This window comes from Ictidomys tridecemlineatus, chromosome 5 (genome assembly GCF_052094955.1).
Source record: "Ictidomys tridecemlineatus isolate mIctTri1 chromosome 5, mIctTri1.hap1, whole genome shotgun sequence".
Lineage (NCBI taxonomy): Eukaryota > Metazoa > Chordata > Mammalia > Rodentia > Sciuridae > Ictidomys > Ictidomys tridecemlineatus.
In genome coordinates, this window is record NC_135481.1 from 55,153,652 (window position 1) to 55,175,143 (window position 21,492).

At 34.8% G+C, this 21,492-nt stretch overlaps 2 protein-coding genes across 6 annotated transcripts in view; one reads left to right on the forward strand and one right to left on the reverse strand.

Annotated features, from left to right (window-relative positions):
- Positions 1-4: 4 nt before the first annotated feature.
- On the forward strand, positions 5-18,301 carry Jkamp (JNK1/MAPK8 associated membrane protein). 4 transcript variants are annotated; one of them, XM_078049993.1, is made up of 8 exons: positions 5-130; positions 2,103-2,194; positions 2,747-2,901; positions 8,296-8,502; positions 11,175-11,356; positions 13,923-13,958; positions 15,641-15,717; positions 18,021-18,301. In XM_078049993.1, the coding sequence occupies exons 1-8, from the start codon at positions 127-129 to the stop codon at positions 18,237-18,239; spliced, it is 972 nt and encodes a 323-aa protein (XP_077906119.1). In that variant the 5' UTR covers positions 5-126; the 3' UTR covers positions 18,240-18,301. The 4 variants fall into 4 exon arrangements, with proteins under 4 accessions (XP_077906119.1, XP_077906120.1, XP_077906121.1 ...); XM_078049994.1 differs by having other exon boundaries at positions 2,121-2,194; XM_078049997.1 differs by having other exon boundaries at positions 11-130; positions 2,071-2,194.
- A 55-nt stretch (positions 18,302-18,356) lies between these two features.
- The window catches only part of Ccdc175 (coiled-coil domain containing 175), a 72,752-nt gene continuing 69,616 nt past the window's right edge, over positions 18,357-21,492 (reverse strand). The window contains exons 19-20 of one of the 2 annotated variants that reach the window (XR_013438968.1): positions 19,397-19,548; positions 18,357-18,838 (exon numbers count right to left, since the gene is read on the reverse strand). Coding sequence is in view for 1 of the 2 variants with exons in the window: in XM_005322889.4 (XP_005322946.4) it covers positions 19,451-19,548 (98 nt within the window). In the remaining variant the exon portion in view is untranslated. Of the gene's footprint in view, positions 19,549-21,492 lie in introns of both variants that reach the window. The other variant, XM_005322889.4, reaches the window with a different exon arrangement.

Below are 21,492 nucleotides of genomic sequence, written 5' to 3' on the forward strand. Positions count from 1 at the left end.
GGTTTCTGGCGGTCGCCCCGGTTACCAGGAGGCGGAGCCGCCAAGGCTGCTGTAGCCCGGATGTCCGAGTGCCCCTGTCGCGTCCACTGATCCCGGAGCTACTTGAAGCAAACCTTCCAGCGGCCAATGGGTGAGTGGTCAACGGGATTTGGAAGAGTTTGTTTTAGTCCTGGCTTCTTTCCTACGCAGTTGGCTCCGGGTATGGCTGCGGGTGGGCAGCCTCTCTAGCGGCTCATTCTCTCCCTGGTTCCCACCTGCCGTGGGGCCGGGCCCCGGACACCTCCTGGGGTTGGATGGTGTCTGCTCCTGACAGGCTGCAAGGGGGCGCGGGCTGTTATGGGGGGGGGGGGGGGGAAGGCCCAGCCTTTTGTTGTTCTGTATGAAATGTCACTTCAGTCCCTTTGTGTAATGCGGAGGAAATGCATTAATGAATTAAGAGCGCGGGCGTTAGAACAGAACAACAGTAAAGGAGCAGAGGCTAGTTACTGCATAGATTAATATCTCCTGCTTCATTCTCCGCGCTTTAAGTTTATAGGGCCCTTCACAGACCGTTGGGGGGAAAAATCTTCTAAAATTTTAACCATTGTTCAGTAAAGGAATTTAAAGGGGAAATCGAACAGACTTTTGGAGCCTGGGTTTTGTTTGGTAGATGGTGAGCTGTTGCTTTCAGTTTATCGTACAGGATATTTCAGGTCTTGGATCTCGAGAAACATTAGATTATGTACATTCAAATAGATTTACTAAGCATCTACTAGATATAAAGCCCTTGCAGAAGCTTCCAATTCTTTAACTTTTGCCTTCTTGAAACATTTATTTTCATGTATTTAGATCCTGTAATTGATTATAGTTGCCTATTTTAAAAAGCTACAAAAAAGCTCATGTGTTTACAAAACTAAGTCCAATATTTGATAAAATCAAAAATACTAAACTTGAGACATTTTACCTAGTGTCTTTTCTATTTATTTCTCAGCAGCAGCAGGAGAAATAAATGGAATTTGAAAGGTGAAAAGGCCTGTAGATAAGGCAGTCTCAATTGTGAAATCATGAAGAATTTGGGAAAAGATTGTTCAAGTATAGCCATAAAATGCATTATTTTCCAAATCAATTCACATTTATACCATAGTTGATTTGGATTTATTCCACATTAGGCTATAGGTTCTTAGAGAGCGGGCACTCTGTCATGCTTCTCTGTGGACCTTTAGTGACCCTTAACTAATGAAAATAATCTCAGTACGTGTTTATTCAAAGAATGAGCTAGTGCATACGGGAATTAGATGTCACGTATGAAAAACTCTTCCAACAATTTTTTCTGGTGGATGAGATCCAAGATGATCTGTAGGTCCTAAGTTTTTTGGTAAAGAAGACTTATTTCCCTCCCACCTACTCCCCACTCCCACCCCCACCCGCGCACCAGCTTTGAGTTCAGGGATTTGATTCTAAGGCACTTGTTCCCAAATTTTGGTCAGAGGCCCAATGATGACCTTGGGGAAATTTTCTCCTGTCCTCAAAAAAATGATAAAAGCTAGGACAAGATAGGAATTTTTTAATAGAGGTGAGTGTATTTACTCTCACAGGCTTACCCTCCATTCTGAAATTGTCCTTTTTGCTATTAAAATGTGTTGTTATGTTCTTATGAACAAAGATTATAATAGATTGTATGTGCTTAATTCCTGAATTGGGTAAAATAAAAAGTGATGATCCTTTATCAGTCCTGTTTTTTGTAAAAAAAAAATATATATATATATTTTTGAGCTCTATTATCAATAAAATTCAAAGTCAACTCTACAAGCGGGGAGGCTTTCTGGAACCATTGGAAACATACCTGGGTTAGGCTTTGAGTTATGGGGATAAACCCGCTTGGCTAATTGAGGACCTTAATCATAAGGCACAGTATTAAGAGCAAGGTTTTAATTTGACTTTCTGCAGTGACACAGCGTAAAAGGAGAAATTAAAAAATAAATGCATAAGGAGATTTGTCTAATACATGTCATTTTAAAAATAAAAACTATGTTGCCATATATCTGCCAAATCCTTCACTATTATTGCATTATTTTTTTATAATCACAAAAGATGTTACTATACTGGCGTTTGTTTTTAAAAAGCTGTCGATATTCAACCAGCATGCCTTGGACTTTATTGTGGGAAGACCCTATTATTTAAAAATGGCTCAACTGAAATATATGGAGAATGTGGGGTAAGTTTGCATGTTATTTCATTTGTAAAAATCTATTTGCTTTTGAAATATTTTCCCATGTTTAATCTTTTTTCTTAAATATACTCAGAAAAGATTATGGAGGTATTAATAAAATCCTTGTTCATACTTTCATGTTGAGATTTGTAATGTATTACATCTTTCTTGATAGTCACAGGTATTTTTAAAAAATTATAATTTTACAGTAAATTCTAATTACTTTTTAAATGCTTTAGTACAGTGACTTATACAGTAACATAACTTCAGACAATTTATCTGCAAATTTTTTTACATGTTGTTAAAAATTAGATTTTTAATTAAATGATAACTATTTAGTAACAAAATAAAAGGAACCCTTTATGAGAATTTTAAAGACATAGCACATAAGATGAGTCTTCTTTTTATTCACTTGGACACTTTTAAAAATTTTTAAATAGCTGCACATACAAAGCAACTGTATTAAACTAAAATATATCTTATAGAATGATTTTTTTGGGGTGTGTTAATATTCTAAAGTACTGTCTGTACATAAAATATGGCTTTTATATATTATAGGTATGCCCAAGAGGACAGAGAACAAATGCACAGAAGTATTGTCAGCCTTGCACAGAATCTCCAGAACTTTACGATTGGCTCTATCTTGGATTTATGGCTATGCTTCCTCTTGTTTTACACTGGTTCTTCATCGAATGGTACTCTGGGAAAAAGAGGTTAGCACATTCTATGATTGTTTCTGGATGCACCAATGTTGGAATATTTATTTATTTATTTTGGTGGTAGAAATTGAACTCAAGGCCTTGCACATGTTGAGCACATGCTCAACCCAATTTTCATTTAGAAGAATAATTGCACTTTTTCTGTTGTTTTTAAAGGAGATAAGCCGTTTTTCTTTATATTCTGATTAAACTTTACTGTAGCAAGAAACTTAATGACAGGAGCATCTGATTGAGAAATGAGAGCTGAGGGTGACATTAGGAAGAAGGACTACATGCCTTATTAAGGAACTCTCTTTTATTTTACTGAAGGACTATTTTTTTTTCTCAAAAATAATTCTTATTGTGTGTGTGTGTTTTTTTTGTTTTTTGTTTTTATACTGGGGATTGAACTCAGGGGCACTTGACCTTGAGCCACATCCCCAGCCCTGTTTTGTATTTTATATTTAGAGACAGGGTCTCACCAAGTTGCATAGCACCTCACTTTTGCTGAGGCCCACTTTGAACTTGGAATCCTCCTGCCTCAGCCTCCCAAGCTGTTTATTGTGTCTTATCTTCTAAAAAAAAAAAAAACTGGTTATGATTATAAGCTGTTTATTGTTCTATATAAAATACCTTGTAGTTTAATTTAGTGCTAATAATCTAGTATAATGTAGTTAAAAATGGTATTGCTATAACCTAATTATAAAAATTCATAACATTAAGACAACAAATTTATTGAGTAGTGTAGTTTATGTTTGGAAGTTCAGGGAAGGAGATGAAGGACAATGATGTGGCTTCTAGTGATAATCTTGTGGGAAGACAAAAGTATGCATAATTATAATCACTGTTAGAAATGTAATAAAATAGTTATTTAAAAAAATTTTTTAGTTGTTGATGGCCCCTTATTTTTCATTTATTTATTTATATGTGGTGCTAAGAATCAAACCCAGTGCCTCACACATGCTAAGCAAACACTTTACCACTGAGCTACAACCCTGGTCCCTAAAAGAGTTAAATGTAATAAAAATTATAAACAAAATGCTCTAGAGTCACAGAAAATGGAAAGATAAATTGTACCTCATGGAATCTGAAATATTTCAGAGTAGATCATCTTTAGGTAAAAAGACAGCATGAACAATGGCATGGAAGTATGAAATGTGGGATCTGAGGTGGTCAAAGTATGGGTTGCAAATGAAAGAAAGGTAATATAAAGGAGAGTGGGAAAGGGAGGTTGAGGCCTAAATATGCAGGTTCTTGATAAGGATGTGAACTTTATTCTACTAGAATAGGAAGCCAAATTCTCCCTTAGTATGTTTCTGCTCTACTGATTTTCCTTTAACTCCTCCAGCTTCTCAGGATTTTTCCTACTTTATGTCTTTCCTTTCCTCTCCTTGAACCCCTTTTACTCAGCCTGAGAAGTGTGGAAGCGAAAAGGAGCGTCTGATCGAGAAATGAAAGCTGAGGAAGACATTAGAAAGAAGGACTGCATGAGGCTAGAATATAAAGATGTTTGGGACTGTTGGAGTCCTAGGAATTGAATAAAACCAGAACTCACCTTGAAGGATACATACTTTTCCAGATAGTGAAATGTGTTTTCATCCAACATTGGTACAAGAGAATTTAAAGAAATTTAGCATGGCTGGGAGTTGTCAAAGGCTGGTGAGGAGTGTTTTTCCTGAAAGCCAGAAGAGATTCTGAAGTACAGTCACATACTGCTTAAAAGCAGGGATATGTTCTGACACTGTTAGACACATTTATCATTGTGCACACAACAGGACAGCTTCGAGATAAGTAAGCAATACAATCTTACGGGATTACTGTCTCATTTGTGGTCCTTCCTTGACTACAGCATTACTAGCAGTGAATAACTGTGGTTTCATAGAGGGAATTTTAGAATTGGCCTTCATGTTGTAAAGATCACATAGGTGACTGCAGATGGATTGAAGGAACACCATGACACCATCAAAGAGGATATTTAAGTAATAGCACGAAGCCGAGCATGGTGGTCCATGCTGGCTGCAAGTTTGAGGTTGGCCTTAGCAATTTAGCAAGACCCTGTCTTAAAATAAACAATCAAAAAGGTCTAGGAATGTGGCTCAGTGGTAAGGCACTCCTGGGTTCAATCCTCAGTACCAAAAACAGGAAGAAAGGGAAGGAGGGAGAGAGGAAGGAAGGAAGGGAGGAGGATAGGAAAGAATAAGTTTGGGATTTCTGTCTCTAATGTTTTCCCCTTTGTAAAATGGTCTATGAGTTCTGCTTCTAACCATGTTGGCTAATTAAGAGTTTCAAGTGACCCTTGTAAAATAACGGAGGTCCAGAAAGGCCTTACTATTTTAGATATTGCTAATCTCACCAGAGTTAGGAGGAATCTCTTGAGAATTCTTCTTTTTTAAAAAACAAACTCATACTGGATGACAGGCTGGGAGCAGAGTGATAAAGCAGGTAGTTGGAATGAGAGTGTCTCAGTCCATTTGAGCTGCTATGACATAATACCTTATGTAATTTATAAACAACAGAACTATATTGCTCACAGATCTGGAGGCTGGGAAATTCCAGATCAAGGTTCACTCAGTTTCACAGATGGCACCCTCTTACAGTGTGCTCAATTAGTAGAAGGGACAAACATGTTCCCTCAGACCTCTTTTATAAGGGGACTAATGCCCTAAGGGCTTCACCCTCATTACCTAATTATTTCTTTTCTTTCTTTTTTTAAAGAGAGAGGGAGAGAGAGAGAATTTTAATATTTACTTTTTAGTATTTGACGGATACAGCATCTTTGTTTGTATGTGGTGCTAAGGATCGAACCCGGGCCGCACGCATGCCAGGCGAGCACACTACCTCTTGAGTCCCATCCCCAGCCCCACCTAATTATTTCTTAATGTCTCTACTTCCTAATTGTGTTGCATTGGGTTTAGGTTTTAGCATATGAGTACTGGGGCACACAAACATTCATACCATAGCAAGAAAGTTAAATCACATATTTAAAAACTAATTGGTAGATGTAACAAATAATATATTTGTGCCCCCAAAGGACTGTAGATAATGGATTTGAATTATAGGATAGATAACTGTTACCTCTGTAATACTTTTTTTTAAATTTTTTTTTTTTAGTTGTAGTTGGACACAATACCTTTATTTTATTTGTTTATTTTTATGGGTGCTGAGGATGGAACCCAGCACCTTGCAGTAGGGGAGCAACTGCAGCCCCTACCTCTGTAATTCTTAAAAGAAATAAAGAATGCAGTCAAAAAGCTGCCCAGTCATCAAGAGATTATCAGAAAAGTGGATTAGAGGAAACAAAGGATCTTCTTAAAATGAAGATGTACACTTGCCATGTTAAAAAAGCAAGGTGATCAGCAGCTTAAACAGTTAAACATAGTGGATTAGAAAAATTCCTTATCAAGAAATAATGGAATGTAGTGCTAAGAGGGAAGGAGATAGAAAATATGAAATATGTTAAATAGTACTGAGCACAGCCAGGTGCAATAGCTCATGCCTGTAATTTCAGCAACTTGGGAGGTTGAGGCAGGAGGATCATAAGTTCAAAGTCAGCCGCAGCAACTTAGTGAGACCCTAAACAAATTAGTGAGATCCTGCCTCAAAATAAAAATAAGTCTACTGCTGAGAAACAACCTCAGCCCCTTTGTCTGTAATTCTTAAAGAAATAAAGGATGCATAGTGGTCCATGCTGGTTGCAAGTTTGAGGTTGGCCTCAGCAATTTACCCAGGAGTGTTTTACAGCAACATCTCCAGACCTTTTTTATTGTTTGAGGCAGAGTCTTGCCAAATTGCTGAATGTAGCTGGCATTATTATTAAACTGCTGTGTTAATGTTCTTCTTTGTGCTTTTCTAAATAAATGTATTTTTCATCAGAATGTTTGGTTTAATGATATTCTATATATATTATTATTTAATTTTTAGAATTTTTATAAATTGTTGGCATTCATTTTGATGGATATTTTTTTTTGTAAAAGTATAATAGAAAAGTATGTTACAAGCCAGATGCAGTGGCATACACCTATAATCCCAGAAGCTTAGGAGGCTGAGGCATGAGGATCCTGAGTTCAAAGCTAGCCTCAGCAGCTTATTGAGAACCTGTCTCAAAACTCTGAGGATCATTATAGATTTCATTTGATTCCTGTGATTGGCATGTCCCTTATAGGATCTTGGAAAATATACTTATGAAGTTGCCCCAGGAGAGACTGGCTCCTTTGAGGCAGAAGATTAGAAAGACCATATAGAGATGAATTATGTATGAAACTTTTTATAGCAGGAGTGGCATGGCAAGTTAGTTGGGTGAAAGAAATGCATATTCAATAAAATGCTGTTTCTGAGACAATTGGATTTCCATATGGGAATATCTAAAGTTAGATCCTACACAAAAATCTATTCTGGTGAGTTAGAGATTGACATATGAAAAGCAGAACCTTAAAAATTTTAGAAGAAAACGTAGGATAATATTTTCTTATATTGAGGTATAGAAGTATCTGAATAAAGCATTTAAACTGCTAAAGCATTTAACAGCCTCTTTGTTAAAAAATTATCAAAGACAATTGTATTAAAATTTTGAACATGTTCATAAAGATCACAAAGAAAGTGAAAATTGAGCCCACAAACTGAGAGGAAGATATTTGCATCATGTTTAACTAAAGTAGATAAATCATGGTACTGTCACACAGTGGAATCTTACACAGAAGTGAAAATGCTTGAAGCTTAGCTATAAGCAATGTCATGGACAAATCTTGGAAATGTAATTTTGAATGGGAAAAAAAAGCCCAAAAGACTCACATTAGAGGAATATGATTTAAATGAGCCAAACTGAACAGAGTAATCTTGAAACACAAATGTAATTGGGATGAAAACTATTTAGAAGAAAACCCAATAAAACAATTTAGCATAATGGATACCACTAGGAGTGTGGAATGGGGAGGAACTAAGAAATAGTTATAAGTTGTTGAGCATGTTTTAGTTGCTGGGTTAAGCAGTGAGCTCACAGTGTTTATTACATTGTTATACCTTATAACTGACATGTTACATATCATCTTCTATGTACTTATTAAGGCAATTTAAAATGATGCATAGATAACTAAAAAAATTTAATAACAATTTGGCAGTATAATAAAGATAAAAAGTAGATACCTAATTTCTGCTCTTCTGTTACATCTTTAAATAATATTAGCACAGTATCCTCTGGGATATGAATATCCTTTTTTAAAAAATAAGGGAGCACCCTTCTCAAGTAGTTTTCTTATGTTTGGCTTTTCTGATCTCTTTAGAAGATTTTTTAGTTTTAGGATCTTGCAGTGAAATTTTTTTCTAGAATCAAAATCTTGAAACATGTACTTTGTTTTATTAAAGCCATCTCAATATTGAAATTTTTCTGGAAATCATGACTCTCTGTTTTTCTAGCTCCAGTGCACTTTTCCAACATGTCACTGCATTATTTGAATGCAGTATGGCAGCTATCATCACCTTACTTGTGAGTGATCCTGTCGGTGTTCTTTATATCCGTTCATGTCGAGTATTGATGCTTTCTGATTGGTATACGATGCTTTACAACCCAAGTCCAGATTATGTTACCACAGTACACTGTACTCATGAAGCTGTCTACCCACTGTAAGTATTTATTTAGACTTAAGGTCAGTTAAAAAACTCTGAGGATCATTATAGGTTTCATTTGTTTCAACAGATTGAACATTATAAAAACAGCTTCTAGGTACTGGGGAAGATATATTGAAATTATTTCTTTTCTCTTAGAGCATACAGAGTGTTATAGGAGGAAATACAAATAAAACTCAGTATAATAGAAGGGAAAGCATTTTTATATTGTTGTTGAAATCTATATAAGTACTTCTAAAATAAGATTTATGTTTCCTAGAGTTTTTTTAAAGTGTTATAAGGAAAAAATTTGATGCAGAGAGGCAGTGTCTGACATACAAGAGAGTATATATGCTTTGAAAATAAAAATGTTAGGTTTGAATTCTGAGTTTGACAGCTGCTATGTTAGCCCAGCATGTTAACAGCCTCTAGTAACCTCAGGTTTCCCATTGGTGAAATGGCAAAACCATTATGTGAGAATTAAATGAATCCATACATATTTGCCTTCCACGGCACCTAAATGTAGTTGGCATTATTAGACTGCTTTAGTTAATGTTCTTTTTGTGCTTTTCTAAATAAATGTAATTTTCATCAGAATGTTTTGGTTTAATGATATCAAGTTAGTAAAATTCCATATATAATATTATTTTATTTTTAGATTTTTATAAATTGTTGGCATTCATTTTGATGGATTATTATATATTTTTTTATAAAAGTATAAAGAAAAGTGTGTTACAAGCCAGGTGCAGTGGCATAAGCCTGTAATACCAGAGGCTTGGGAGGCTGAGGCATGAGGATCATGAGTTCAACGCCAGCCTCAGAAACTTAGTGAGACCATGTCTCAAAATTAAAATAAAAAAGGGATGGGGGATGTGGCTCAGTGGTTAGGAACCCCTAAGTTTAATTCCAGGTACCAAAAAAAAAAAAAAAAAAGGAAGGAAGCAAAGTGTGTTACTTTGTTCTCATAACTGTAGCAAATTTCTATTACATAATATGTTCAATGAAATTTGTCCTTTTGATCAAGTTCTTAATATTAAAGTGTCAAAAACCTACATATGCATATATGTAAAAAGGTGAAACAAGATACAGATAAAGCAATATGAAAATCATCTTTTCCACTGCCAACCTGAATAAATAAAAGACTGATAATGTCCTCTTTCATTCACTATTTCATAGGGTTACAACCCTGAACTTCAGATATTCTTTTGTTATATACTGTACTGAGGACTTGCAGAATTTAACCTAGTCCTATTTAGGAAACTTAAGAACTGATTGGTTATCACATTTAAATAAGATATGTAGTTACTTATTTAAAATAAAATCAGACTCATTTACTGCTAGTTATATGTATGGTATTTATTATAGAAATATCAGATTAGAAGAGAAATGGCAACAAGATACTCCCAGCCCTCATTCTGCACCCATGATAGGCACTTCTAATTTCAAACTCTATTGGCTCTCAAAAATTAGTGGGGATAAAAAAGTAGAATTGCCTCTACTATCCCCCTCCCCCCCATCTTCTCTTTCTATCCCATCTACTGTAATTCATTTCTCATTCTGCAATCTGTATTTGGGGTAAAAATGGGAGTTCATAACTCACTTGAAACTATTGTTCGAAGTATGATATGTCAAGAGCTTTGTAATGTTGTGAACAACCAATAAAAAAAAAAAAGAAAAAAAAAGTAGAATTGCAGAATTTTGTTAATTTTGGGTGAGACACAATGAGTGGCATTATAAAATTATGCGATAAAAATGCAAACATTCCAGCAATGTCAGGTGAAAAGTCAAGGTAATTAATTCAATTATAGGCTATTATTTAAGAGACTTCATAGCTTGTCATCTGCCTATCAAGCTAGTTATACACTGTATAATATTCTCCAGGAAAATCAAAGCACTGTTTTACTGCTTTCTCTTGTTCTATTGTTTTGTTAATAAAATTAATTCAGAGTTACTTTAAGGTAAATAATAATATAGTAAACAAAACAAACACCCTAAATAAGGGGAGAGCTGAACAATAGAGGCATGTATTTTACAAGCTTCGTTGGTTTGCTTTTGATTTTATTCTTAGATGACTGAATTTGAAAATATGTAAAATGTAAGTCAAACAACTCCATATTTTCCAAACTACTTATCTAAATCATAATTAAAAAATTTACATCTGTTTTTGTTTCCATTGAATTTTAATATTTATTTTTTAATACATGAAATTGTACATGATATCAGGTACCTCATGACATTTCTATACATATGTACATCATGTGATGCATTTTTAATGTCTGCACAGTATTCCAGCATGAATATACTATAGAATTAACCATTTTTCTATTGTCGAGTATTTATTTTCTTCCTGAGTTTTCTTTTTTTTTAGTGACTTAATAAAAACATTTATACATAAAGTTTTTTTCTGTATCCTGGGTTGTTTCCCTTTGATAAATAAATAAGTAAATTTTCTAGGTCAAAGGCTATAAATTAAAATTTTTAGGATTTTTGATGCATATTTCCAAAATGCCAGGAAAGAAAACAGTCAATGTACACTTGTATGTTGGCCAACCTTTTGCAATCTGAATATCTGATGGGTAGACTTACTATACTTTTTAAACCTGTTTTAGAATCTTTGATTTTAAAATATCAAGGACAAAAACACCTTTAAACATATTTTGATGGTACACATTCCCAATTATATCTTACAGGTACACCATTGTATTTATCTATTATGCATTCTGTTTGGTATTAATGATGCTGCTCCGACCTCTTCTGGTGAAGAAGATTGCATGTGGGTTAGGGAAGTCTGATCGATTTAAAAGTATTTATGCTGCACTGTACTTCTTCCCAATTTTAACTGTGCTTCAGGCAGTTGGCGGAGGCCTTCTATGTAAGTATGATGAGTAAAGGTAATGAAATTTATTTATTATTATGTGTAATAAACATTATTTTTTCTTAATTTTGTAGCTTTTTCTTTAAGCTCATTTTTTAATCCTTAAAAAGCTTTTGAGTGTGTGTGTGTGTTTGTGTGTGTGTGTGTGTATACACACACACACACACACATATATAGTGATTCTGGGGATTGAACTCAGGGCTTCCTGTATGCTAGGGAAGCCCTCTACCCCTGAGTCACATCCAAGCCCCTTAGCATGAACTTTTGCTAAAACATATAATCAGTCTTATAAAAACAGAATCGAATAGAAATTCTCACAAAAATGATGGCAGCTAATCAAAACTGATATCTATTTAGAGAATACCTTGCATTTGAAGCTTATAACCAAATTGGAAGATTTTTTTAAAGATTTTTAAAATTTTATTTATAAAATAAAAATTATAAAACTAAATTTTTATAATAGATGGAAATTGGTCTAATGATATAAACTGTTTAAGTTATATTTTAGTCAACTTTCCTTTGCTGTGACTAAAGGATCTGAACAGCACAATTGTAGAGGAGAAAAAGTTTATTTGATGGGTCATGGTTTCAGAGGTCATACATAGTCCAAAGAAGGTCAGCTCCATTCCTCAGGGCTCGAGGTGAGGCTAAATATCATGGTGGGAGAGGGTGGCGGAGGGAAGCAGCTCACATCATGGTGACTAGGAGGTAGAGAGAGTGACTACTCTCCATATAGAAAATATATACCCATAGCCATGCCCCAAATCCCACCTCCATCAGCCACACCCTACCACTTTTATTAATCCCTGATATAATTGGGTTAAGACTTACAACCAAATCATTTCTCCTCATAACTTTCTTGCATTCTCTCACACTTGGCCCTTAGGGGATACCTCATATCCAAACCATAACAAATTAGACCTTAGATTTCTAAGGTCCTTTATGAAAATCTTTTACATACAGTAAAACATTCACAATCTATTCTTTAAGATAACCATTCATTTATTTATTCAGAAACAATTTAGATTGAACTTTAACTCAAAATATCAAGAAAAAGGCATTGTTAAAGGACTCACAATACTATTAGGAGATAAAGCAGGGAAGCTGTAAATAGCAGAGGAACACAGTATGGTTTTCTTTTTTTCTTCCTTTGGTACCAGGGATTGAATCCATGGTCACTTAGTCACTGAGCCATGTCCTTAGTCCTTGTCCTTTTTTATTTATTTAAAATTTGAGATAGGGTCTCATTAAGTCCTCTGGTTGCTGAGGTTATTTTTGATTTTTGTGATCCTCCTGTCTCAGCCTCCCAAGCTGCTGGGATTACAGGAATGCACTACTGACCCAGCAGTATATTACTTTTGAATTTGTAGAATGGAACATTCCAAAGGTGTTGGAACTGGGTGTGATGGTGCACACCTGTAATCTCAGCAACTAGGGAGGCCAAGGCAAGAGGATCACAAATTTGAGGCTAGCCTGGGCAATTTAGTGAGACCCTGTCTCAAAATCAAAAATAAAAAGGACAAGGGATTAAGTTTAGTGATAAAGCACCCTTGGAGTTCATTCCCAGTTCCTCAAAAACAAGCAAATCAAGGATTTGGATAATGCTCTTACACAGTCTGTGGAGTACAGAGGCTGAGCCTTCTGGCCCAAAGGAACTGGGCAGGATTGGGTATCATTATGCAAATAATGTAGGTTGGCAATGTAATTTGGTTAATGGTAAGGACAGAATTGAAAGTAAGAACAAGAGAAAAGGAAATTGGAGGTTAATCAGGGATTTGTTATTCTAGCTTACAGGTAAACTCTTTAATTCTATTACACAGTATTTGAATATTTAGAGTTCCTTCCAGTTTCTACCATTCTTATTAAACTGGAGTACTTGAGTTATTTACCTGGCTGGCTAGCCTTTGTATGCATTTGAGGTTGCTGTTCTTGTTCTATGGAATAGGGAACTACACTGAAAAGGATTTAGGCAGAAGAGTGACAGGATCAGATTTGTGTTTTAAAAGGATAATAGCCCAGTGGAAAATGAACTGTCAGAGGAGGGGAGCCTGGAAGATCAGTTAAGAGATGATTGCAGTAAGCCAAGAATGACTGACCTAAGGCAGAGAAGTACTGGGAATGAGGAGCTATTTAAGAGGAGGGAATAACACATTGAATATAGGGGCTAAATGAGTGGATGAGAATAGGATAAAGTAGCCTTCTTAGTTGCTGGTGGGTGGATAAATAGTGAACATTAGAGGAAACAAATAGGGTGGTAGATGTGAATTCAGTATCCAAAAGGTAACAGGTAGTAATGTTTTCCAGTCTGGAGTTTGGGAGAGCTACCTAAGCTGGAAAGAGTTAAGAATTGGCTGCCCTCAATTTCCTCTGCCTTGGATTTTTGGTGCTATTATGCTTAAGCTCTTGGTTATGAAATGGAGGAAAGAGAGAGGCTGTGAAAGGTAGGAAAAGGTTTGGAAACCCACGGAGACTCCCAAACACCATTGCTTCCTATATCACAGCTGCCTATATTGAAAAAATTTGCTTCTTCGCACTGAATGGTTTTTACTCATTTTGTTAACAGGCCACCACTCAGAGCACATTCAAGGGAAAGATCAAGGTATTAATATTCCTTTGCACTAAGTATAAACTTAGGCAGTCTGCTGAGAATAGTCACAGAGGGCTTTTACCAACTCAATTTTATAATGTTGGAAAAAAATTAAATATTTTTTGGTTCGTAGAGGATATAATGAGTCTGAGCAAAGTAGAGCAGCAGGAAGCTTCTTATAGTTACAACTCCTGGGGATTGAGGTCCAGAGAGAAATGTACTAGGAGTGATTGGGACGTTGTCAGTTACAAACTTTTACCTGCTTGGAAGTATTATCAAAGCTGGCTTTTAAGTGTGATCTGCTTCTGACTCATGAGGGGAATCTGCATACAGATTCCCAGGCCCTATCCCAGACCTAGGTTCATAGAGTCTCAGGTTGTTTTACACACTAGGGTTTAAAGACCACTTTGATTCCTGCTTCCAGCCAAGTACCTCCCTCTACTCCCTACAAGTCTGGCTTTCCTTAGAAACTTCCTCTTCTTCCTTTTTACCTCATATGGCTTTTTACTGCACAGTCTTAAAATTTGTATCATTAGCAACATCCTTTGGCTTCTTATGAATTTGTTTTTGTCATGACTGTTTGAGAACCCAGTCACTGTATCATGAAAAGTTCTAACTGTCAAACAAGTCATTCAGCTCTTTAGTAAGTTGAAATAAGCCCTGTATGGATAGTTCAACATCAGAATCCTGAATTAACATTTGCAATTGTTCCAAATGAATTGTAGAATGGTTAATAGCTTCTTAAATTAAAGTCATTTTTAGGGAGCTGGGGTTGTGGCTCAGTGGTAGAGCACTCGCCTAGCATGTATGAGGTCCTGAGTTTGATCCTCAGCGTCACATTTAAAAAAATAAATAAATATATAAAGGTTTAAAAAAATCATTTTAAAATAATCATACAAAAATAATTCATAGCATATTTTTAATTTGTTTTTGTGTGTTCTAAATTTCAAAGAGTACTAGTGTTATGTAGATAAAATTTTGCTTAAAATATTACTGTACTGTATGTGGAGTAGAAATTTCCAAAATTTATTACTATAATGCTGAAAGGTCTATTAATCCTTTGAAATTTATTGATAAATGAACTTTTCTAAAAACTAATTAAAGCTTAAGTAGCTAAAGATAGTCTTTCTCAACCAATGCTCCCCTCCTGGGCCACAAAGCACAGAAAATTGTTTAAGTAACTATTTTCTCAATTCTCCCCAGTTAGTATATAACTGGTACCATTCCAGATGCACAGGAGGAATTTAATTCTTTTAATTTAATCAATGGCTGCCTTAGGCAGTGATCTTTCAAAGCTGGACCAAGGATGTGTTTTGCATTTTTAAGTGATTAGAAAAAAAATAAAAAGATTTTTATTAACTGATATGTGCGAATCATATGGCATTCAAATGTTAGTGTCTGTAAAGTTTTCTTAGAACACAGACATGCCCATTTATTTATATATTCTCTATGACTGTTTTCCAGCTACAACTGTATAGTTGGGTAATTAAAACAGAGACACACTTGCCTTCCCAGCAAAGCCAAAAGTGTTGCAGAAAAGGTTTGCTGATCCCTGTGTCAGGACATTGGGACTCAAATCTCACAGAACTAGTTGAAAAAGAATTTGACCTAGGGAGAATTATACTGAATTTATTTAATGGTTTATTCAGAAATCTGTTTAATTTCCAACAATAATGCTGATGCTTATCTTTCAGATTATGCCTTCCCATATATTATATTAGTGTTATCTTTGTTCACTCTGGCTGTATACATGTCGGCTTCTGAAATAGAGGTAGGAAATGTTTTTTTTCCCTTTGTTAAAGATATTGTGAAATAAATCTGACAATAAAATAGTACATATAATGTGATAAGGTACAACTAATTGTTTCAGTAATCCTTGGCTAATTGGTGTCATTTGGTAGCTTTTAGGTTGTTATCTAAGTTTCTGGAAGGCTGTGTGTGTTGCTCCATTATGTTTCCTTGGGAAATTGGTGACATAGTAAAGGTTTTCCTATTCCAGCACAGTGAAGAAAAATTATTTCACATAATTTACTCACATAGCAACCATTTAACTATCAAAATGTTGGAACACTATTTAAGTGCTTTGTGCTTCGCTGCTGCATGTAGAATTAATTTTAAAACTTTATTATGCATTCTATATCTATGTTTTCTCACTCTTTATTCATATCTATGTTTTATCATCTTGATTATAAGTTTTTTTAACACTTTGTCCTATAAAGTCTATAATATTTTGGTGATTTGAAAATCACAATGATAGATAAACTAATTCTGATTCTGTTTCCTTTTTTGAGACATGTTTTTGTGCCTTAAACTTTCTGATATTTTAGTGGAAGACCACTGTTATAAGGAACTCTATTTTTGTTATTTTTAATTTTATACTTGTCTATATTTTCAGAATATTTTTGACCATAAAAGCATATTTTGATTAATTTATAGGTTGGAGGAATAGAATAGAATATCATGTCATTCACATATTTAAAATTTTCTATTTTTAAAGAACTAAGATATTGTCAACCAAAAATCTGAACAATAATTGAGAAGAGTATATTTGACTCTTTAAATTGGGAAAATTGTATTAATTAAACTTTTAATTATTTTTTCCACAATATTTGTTCACATACAATCTTCTGAAATTTTCTTTCTAATATAATTGGCTGTCTTCTGATTATTTTTTAATATGTCATTTAAGAACTCTATTTTGAGGTTAAACCTTAAAGGAAAAGGTCTTGGACGCTTCCATCCTGTGCTTGCTGATGTAGTGTCTGTGATCTGTCTTAAACTGCTCATGACAGTTGATAAGAAATGTGCTTTTTCATGGTTTGTAGCATAAAAAAAACAAAGAAAATAAGTCGTTAACTATTTTTGAGTAGTACATTAGTGAAAAAACGGTGGTAGGTGCTAGAAATCATAGTGGCTTTCAGGTAGAGTAATAGCAAAAGAACTTCTGATAGTGATTATTCAGTTGTTCCCATTTGTAGGCTATCCTCATTTCTCCTTTGTAATATTTAATCATTGTTTCATTAAGATTAATCAAAGAAGATAGGACATTAGTTTTTTGGGGGGTGGTGGGGGGTGGCTATCAGGATTGAACTCATGGGTAGTCAGCCACTGAGCCACATCCCCAGGGTCTCACTGAGTTGCTTAATGCTTCACTGGTGCTGAGGCTGGCTTTGAACTCTCAATCCTCCTGCCTCAGCCTCCTGAGCTCCTAGGATTACACAATGCTGTGTAGAAAGTTATTTTTGACACCTTATCAACTTCAGGGAAAGGTTCTAGGGAAGAGATTTTGAATATTTAAATAAGATGAGGTTTTTGAATTTTTATTTGTTCTCCATAGTGAAGAATTAGCTATACACTTTTAAATTAGCTTCAGACTATAATTCTCTGACCTGTGACTCTCTCTATGTCAAATGTTCACATACTTTAATTAGTTCTCTACATATGAATCAGAAATAGGGACCTGAATCAAGGAAAGAATCTAGTGAGTTGATAAGTCATGAATGATAAAGAGAAAGTTGGTGACTAACCTTTTATAAATTGTATATCAGTGTGTTTATTAGCTCATTTAGGAGCTTCTTTCATAGGAATCTGATCCTTCCAGTTTCTGCAGACTGTAGAACATGATTAAAAATAAAAAGAAAATCAGAGTATTGACACGTCATTTCTGCTCTCTTCTAATGATTCAGGCAGCAGCCTCTAGGATTGCTAGAGGCTGAGGAAGTTGGGTTTATGTACCTCCTATCCCACTTATAAACTCATAGCTACAGTGGATCAGGGCAAGAAGAAAGCACATGGTATGGGATTCCTCTTTCTGGTTCATATCTTCTATGAAATACCACAGTCCCTTCTAGAACGAAGCTAATTGTGATGTAGACTTCAGTGCTTTTATAACTGAAGGAAATCTCAAGTTCCTCATCTGTAAAATGAATGGGTAAACCAGGTGACTCACTAAGTCCTTTTTAACCCAAATATTATATGAATTCAAGATTATGACTTGGTTTGAAAACAAACTGTTTAGCAGACTCATCCTGATAATCTGTATTTCTATTTTCTCTGTTTTATAAAATTATATAGAACTGCTATGATCTTCTGGTCAGGAAGAAAAGACTAATTGTTCTCTTCAGCCACTGGTTACTTCATGCCTATGGGATAATCTCCATTTCCAGAGTGGATAAGCTTGAGCAAGATCTACCCCTTTTGGCTTTGGTACCTACACCAGCCCTTTTTTACTTGTTCACTTCAAAATTTACAGAACCTTCACGGATACTCTCAGAAGGAGCTAATGGACATTGAATATAAAATGCCAAAAAACCCCAAAAAGTGTTCTTAATAAAGAATAAAGAAATTTAACAAAATGCATTAGAATTATTCTGTCACACATGGGAACAAGATTTTCAGTCTATCTTAATGTTTGTTTTTGTTTGTTTGGTTGGTTGGTTTTGTTTTTGACTTAACAACTCTATGGTTAGACATGGAAAATATGAAATACCATAATACTCTGTTGCATAGTATAATATTATCTACCACACTAGAAGGCTAAACTAAACTTCTAAGGAAGTTTCAGCTATTCTTAGAGCATAATCATGTTTCTGTGTACTTGGTAGCAATGGCCTGTTCACTTTTTAGTAAGAAAAACTTTAATAAGTATAATCAGAAATCCCTAGCAGTGACATAATTGTGCATGCCTGTTGTGTTTCAGTTTGTTTTTCACCTATAATGGGTTACAAAGACAAACATATTTGTATGGTCTGCAGCAAAAGTGGAAATAAAGTATTGTTTTTTGTTATCTATTTATTTTCACCAATACAGTATTTTGATAATACAGAAATAGAGCATAATTTATGTAACAAGTTTTCTGTTTATAATTTGAAGACATGTTCAGATTATTGTTCCTGTAAAGAAAATAATAAAAAGCTTAACTATAAAAAACTCAAATGTTCTGAAATTTGTTTTTTACCACACTAATTATAGAAATAATTAAAATGTTATATAGTAAATTTAGTCTCTTCCCAAATGAATAAGTAATATAGTCACATATTTCTTTTATTGTATCTTACTATCTTGTTTCTTTATCATCCTGTATATAGCACATACACTTTTTTTGTTGATCCTGAGACACATCTTCTCACATTGTGACATTTCTGAATTAGGATACATCTTACAGCTTCTCAGATTTAATTAAACCCAGAATGTAAATGTTTTTTTCTGTGGTTGGTTTTTGTTAGGTATACAGTGATGTTTATCCGCTGAAGGCTTCAAGAGACTCATGGTCTAAGCCATGGAAGCAAAATAAAATATTTAGCAATTATAATCTGGCTATGCCCCATTTATATTGTTTAGAAGGTATTCACTGATTCTGCCAGTATGTGGGGGATTAGACTATTTACTTACATCTCAAACTTAGAACACTTTTATTAACAGTTACAAAATATGAAAATAAGTGCACTCACTCCTCCTGTGGTTTTGTTTTTACATTTCAAATTCACAGCAGTTATGTCCTTCAGTTATTTTGAGAAGTACTTCTTTATTAATGCCTTTTCCCTAGGACATTCAGGTGTTGTTTGGAAATGGACTCTCTTTTTGTGCTTTAGTTTCTTCTTTTCTGTAGGAATAAAACATAAAATTTTAAATTCTATTTGCATTTCATATAGGTTTGGTGATTATTAGTGTACATTAAAATCCCGAGTTGTCCAAAGAATCCTCCATTGGAAAAATTATGTAACTGGGTACATGGGGGGCTTACATGAATCTGATTACCAAGACTGTATCTTCAGGTCCCACTATATGTGAGGCCATTTTAACAATCACCTTTTCAGATATCCTGTTCTAACAGAAAAATCTGTGCAAAAGGAGAAGTCATGCAAGAAATTATTACAAGTCCTCAGAGGCAAAGAATTCATGAATACATAATATCTGTGTTTTAGATTTGCTTTCATAAAACCAAGACAATTGGTATTCAGAGCCACTAAGGTTGCTGATGTTACTAAGTAATTTGGAAAATGTGATCATTGAATACAAAACAAATTTCCTAGCTCAGCTATGTTAAGTTTCAATTTAGGAGTTTATAGCATATTACCTTTCTTACTGCTTAGTGTATGGTAATAATTTTGCAAATCAATTCTGAATATACTTAAAAAGTCAAAATATTATATTGATTCATTTGGGTCAATTGATAAATTTAGTAACTGCATTGTTATACATTTGTCTAAATGTATTGGTTTGTAAGACATTGAAACCTCAGGAGAAGTTTTTTAAACTTTTCCCACCTCCAGACATTCATGTTGAATTGGTTTGGGGAGCATCCTGAGCCTGGGATATTTTCAAATTTCCACCTGATTTTAACATTTGAGAATCACTGGTCTAAACTCTTCATTGTTTAATTCCCAATTGTTCCAGAAGACCTTTGACAATTATGGGGCATATGATTTTGTTTTTTCTACCCCCAAATTTGAACCTCCTGTAATTATAAAATTATAAATGGGTTCTTTCCCAGAATTAAACAATCACTAAAAAATAACTGACAGTTATATGATTTTTTTGGTATTTTAATATGTCCTCTTTAAAAAGTCTTCTGGAGAGCATGTATTAAGTTATTTGTTTAATACTCAAATTATCTGTAACTATTTGGCATACTCAAGGGCTTTGGGAATTTTTTTTTAAATTCTTTTTAACACTTTAAAAATAATCTGTTTTAAATCACTATGCATATGACTTAGGTATGTACTAAGAAATAACTTATCTTTTGTTTACAAGAAAGAAAAGCAAAAAGTTACTGGTCTTAGTTCTCAGGAGAAGTCTGGCATTTAGGGATGTGGCAGATGATCCCCCACTCTTTCCAACTGGCACCCCTAGCTGATCCCCATGCAGTCAAGTTACTGGCATTCTTGGCCAGCTCATGTCTATGCTTCTCCTTCTAGAAGACACCCATGTGCTCCCAGCAATACTCAAGAGATTTGCCATCCCATAGGCACATAATAGAAGAGATCCACTCTATTCTAATCATCTCCTGGCTTGTCTGATTTTCACAGGGTGTGCACTTCAAGGTTCAGGGCTGAGTTTTACTCAACTTTGTCACTGCAACATCTGGTCTAGAGCCAGGCTGAGGGCACTCAATACTTTAGTGAAGCCATCACAGTGGTCATAAAGGAGGGCAGGATCTACAGGGCTGCAGTGATATCTTGTGTTCAGACAAGATCAGGAGCGGTTATTGCGCTGGAAGAGAAATCCTTTGCTGGGAGAAGCCATTCAACAGGGAACATTCAAAGGTTAGATTACAGGTGGCTCAGAGATGATCAAGTAATACAAGGTTCAAATTTTATTCTTACCTTCCCCAGGAAGGTGGTAGATTTCAGGGATATAATGAGTAATTTATGGGTTTGATGTTTTAAAACTCCTGTTAATTATCACCAAATTATTTTATTACTGGGGACACGGAGGAGCAGAAGTTAAATTAAGAAGCAGAACTGAGATTCAAACCTACACCTTCCTGCCCCCAACCCTACACACCAGTGCCTCAGAAGCAGAGCTACTTAGATCTATGGGAAGC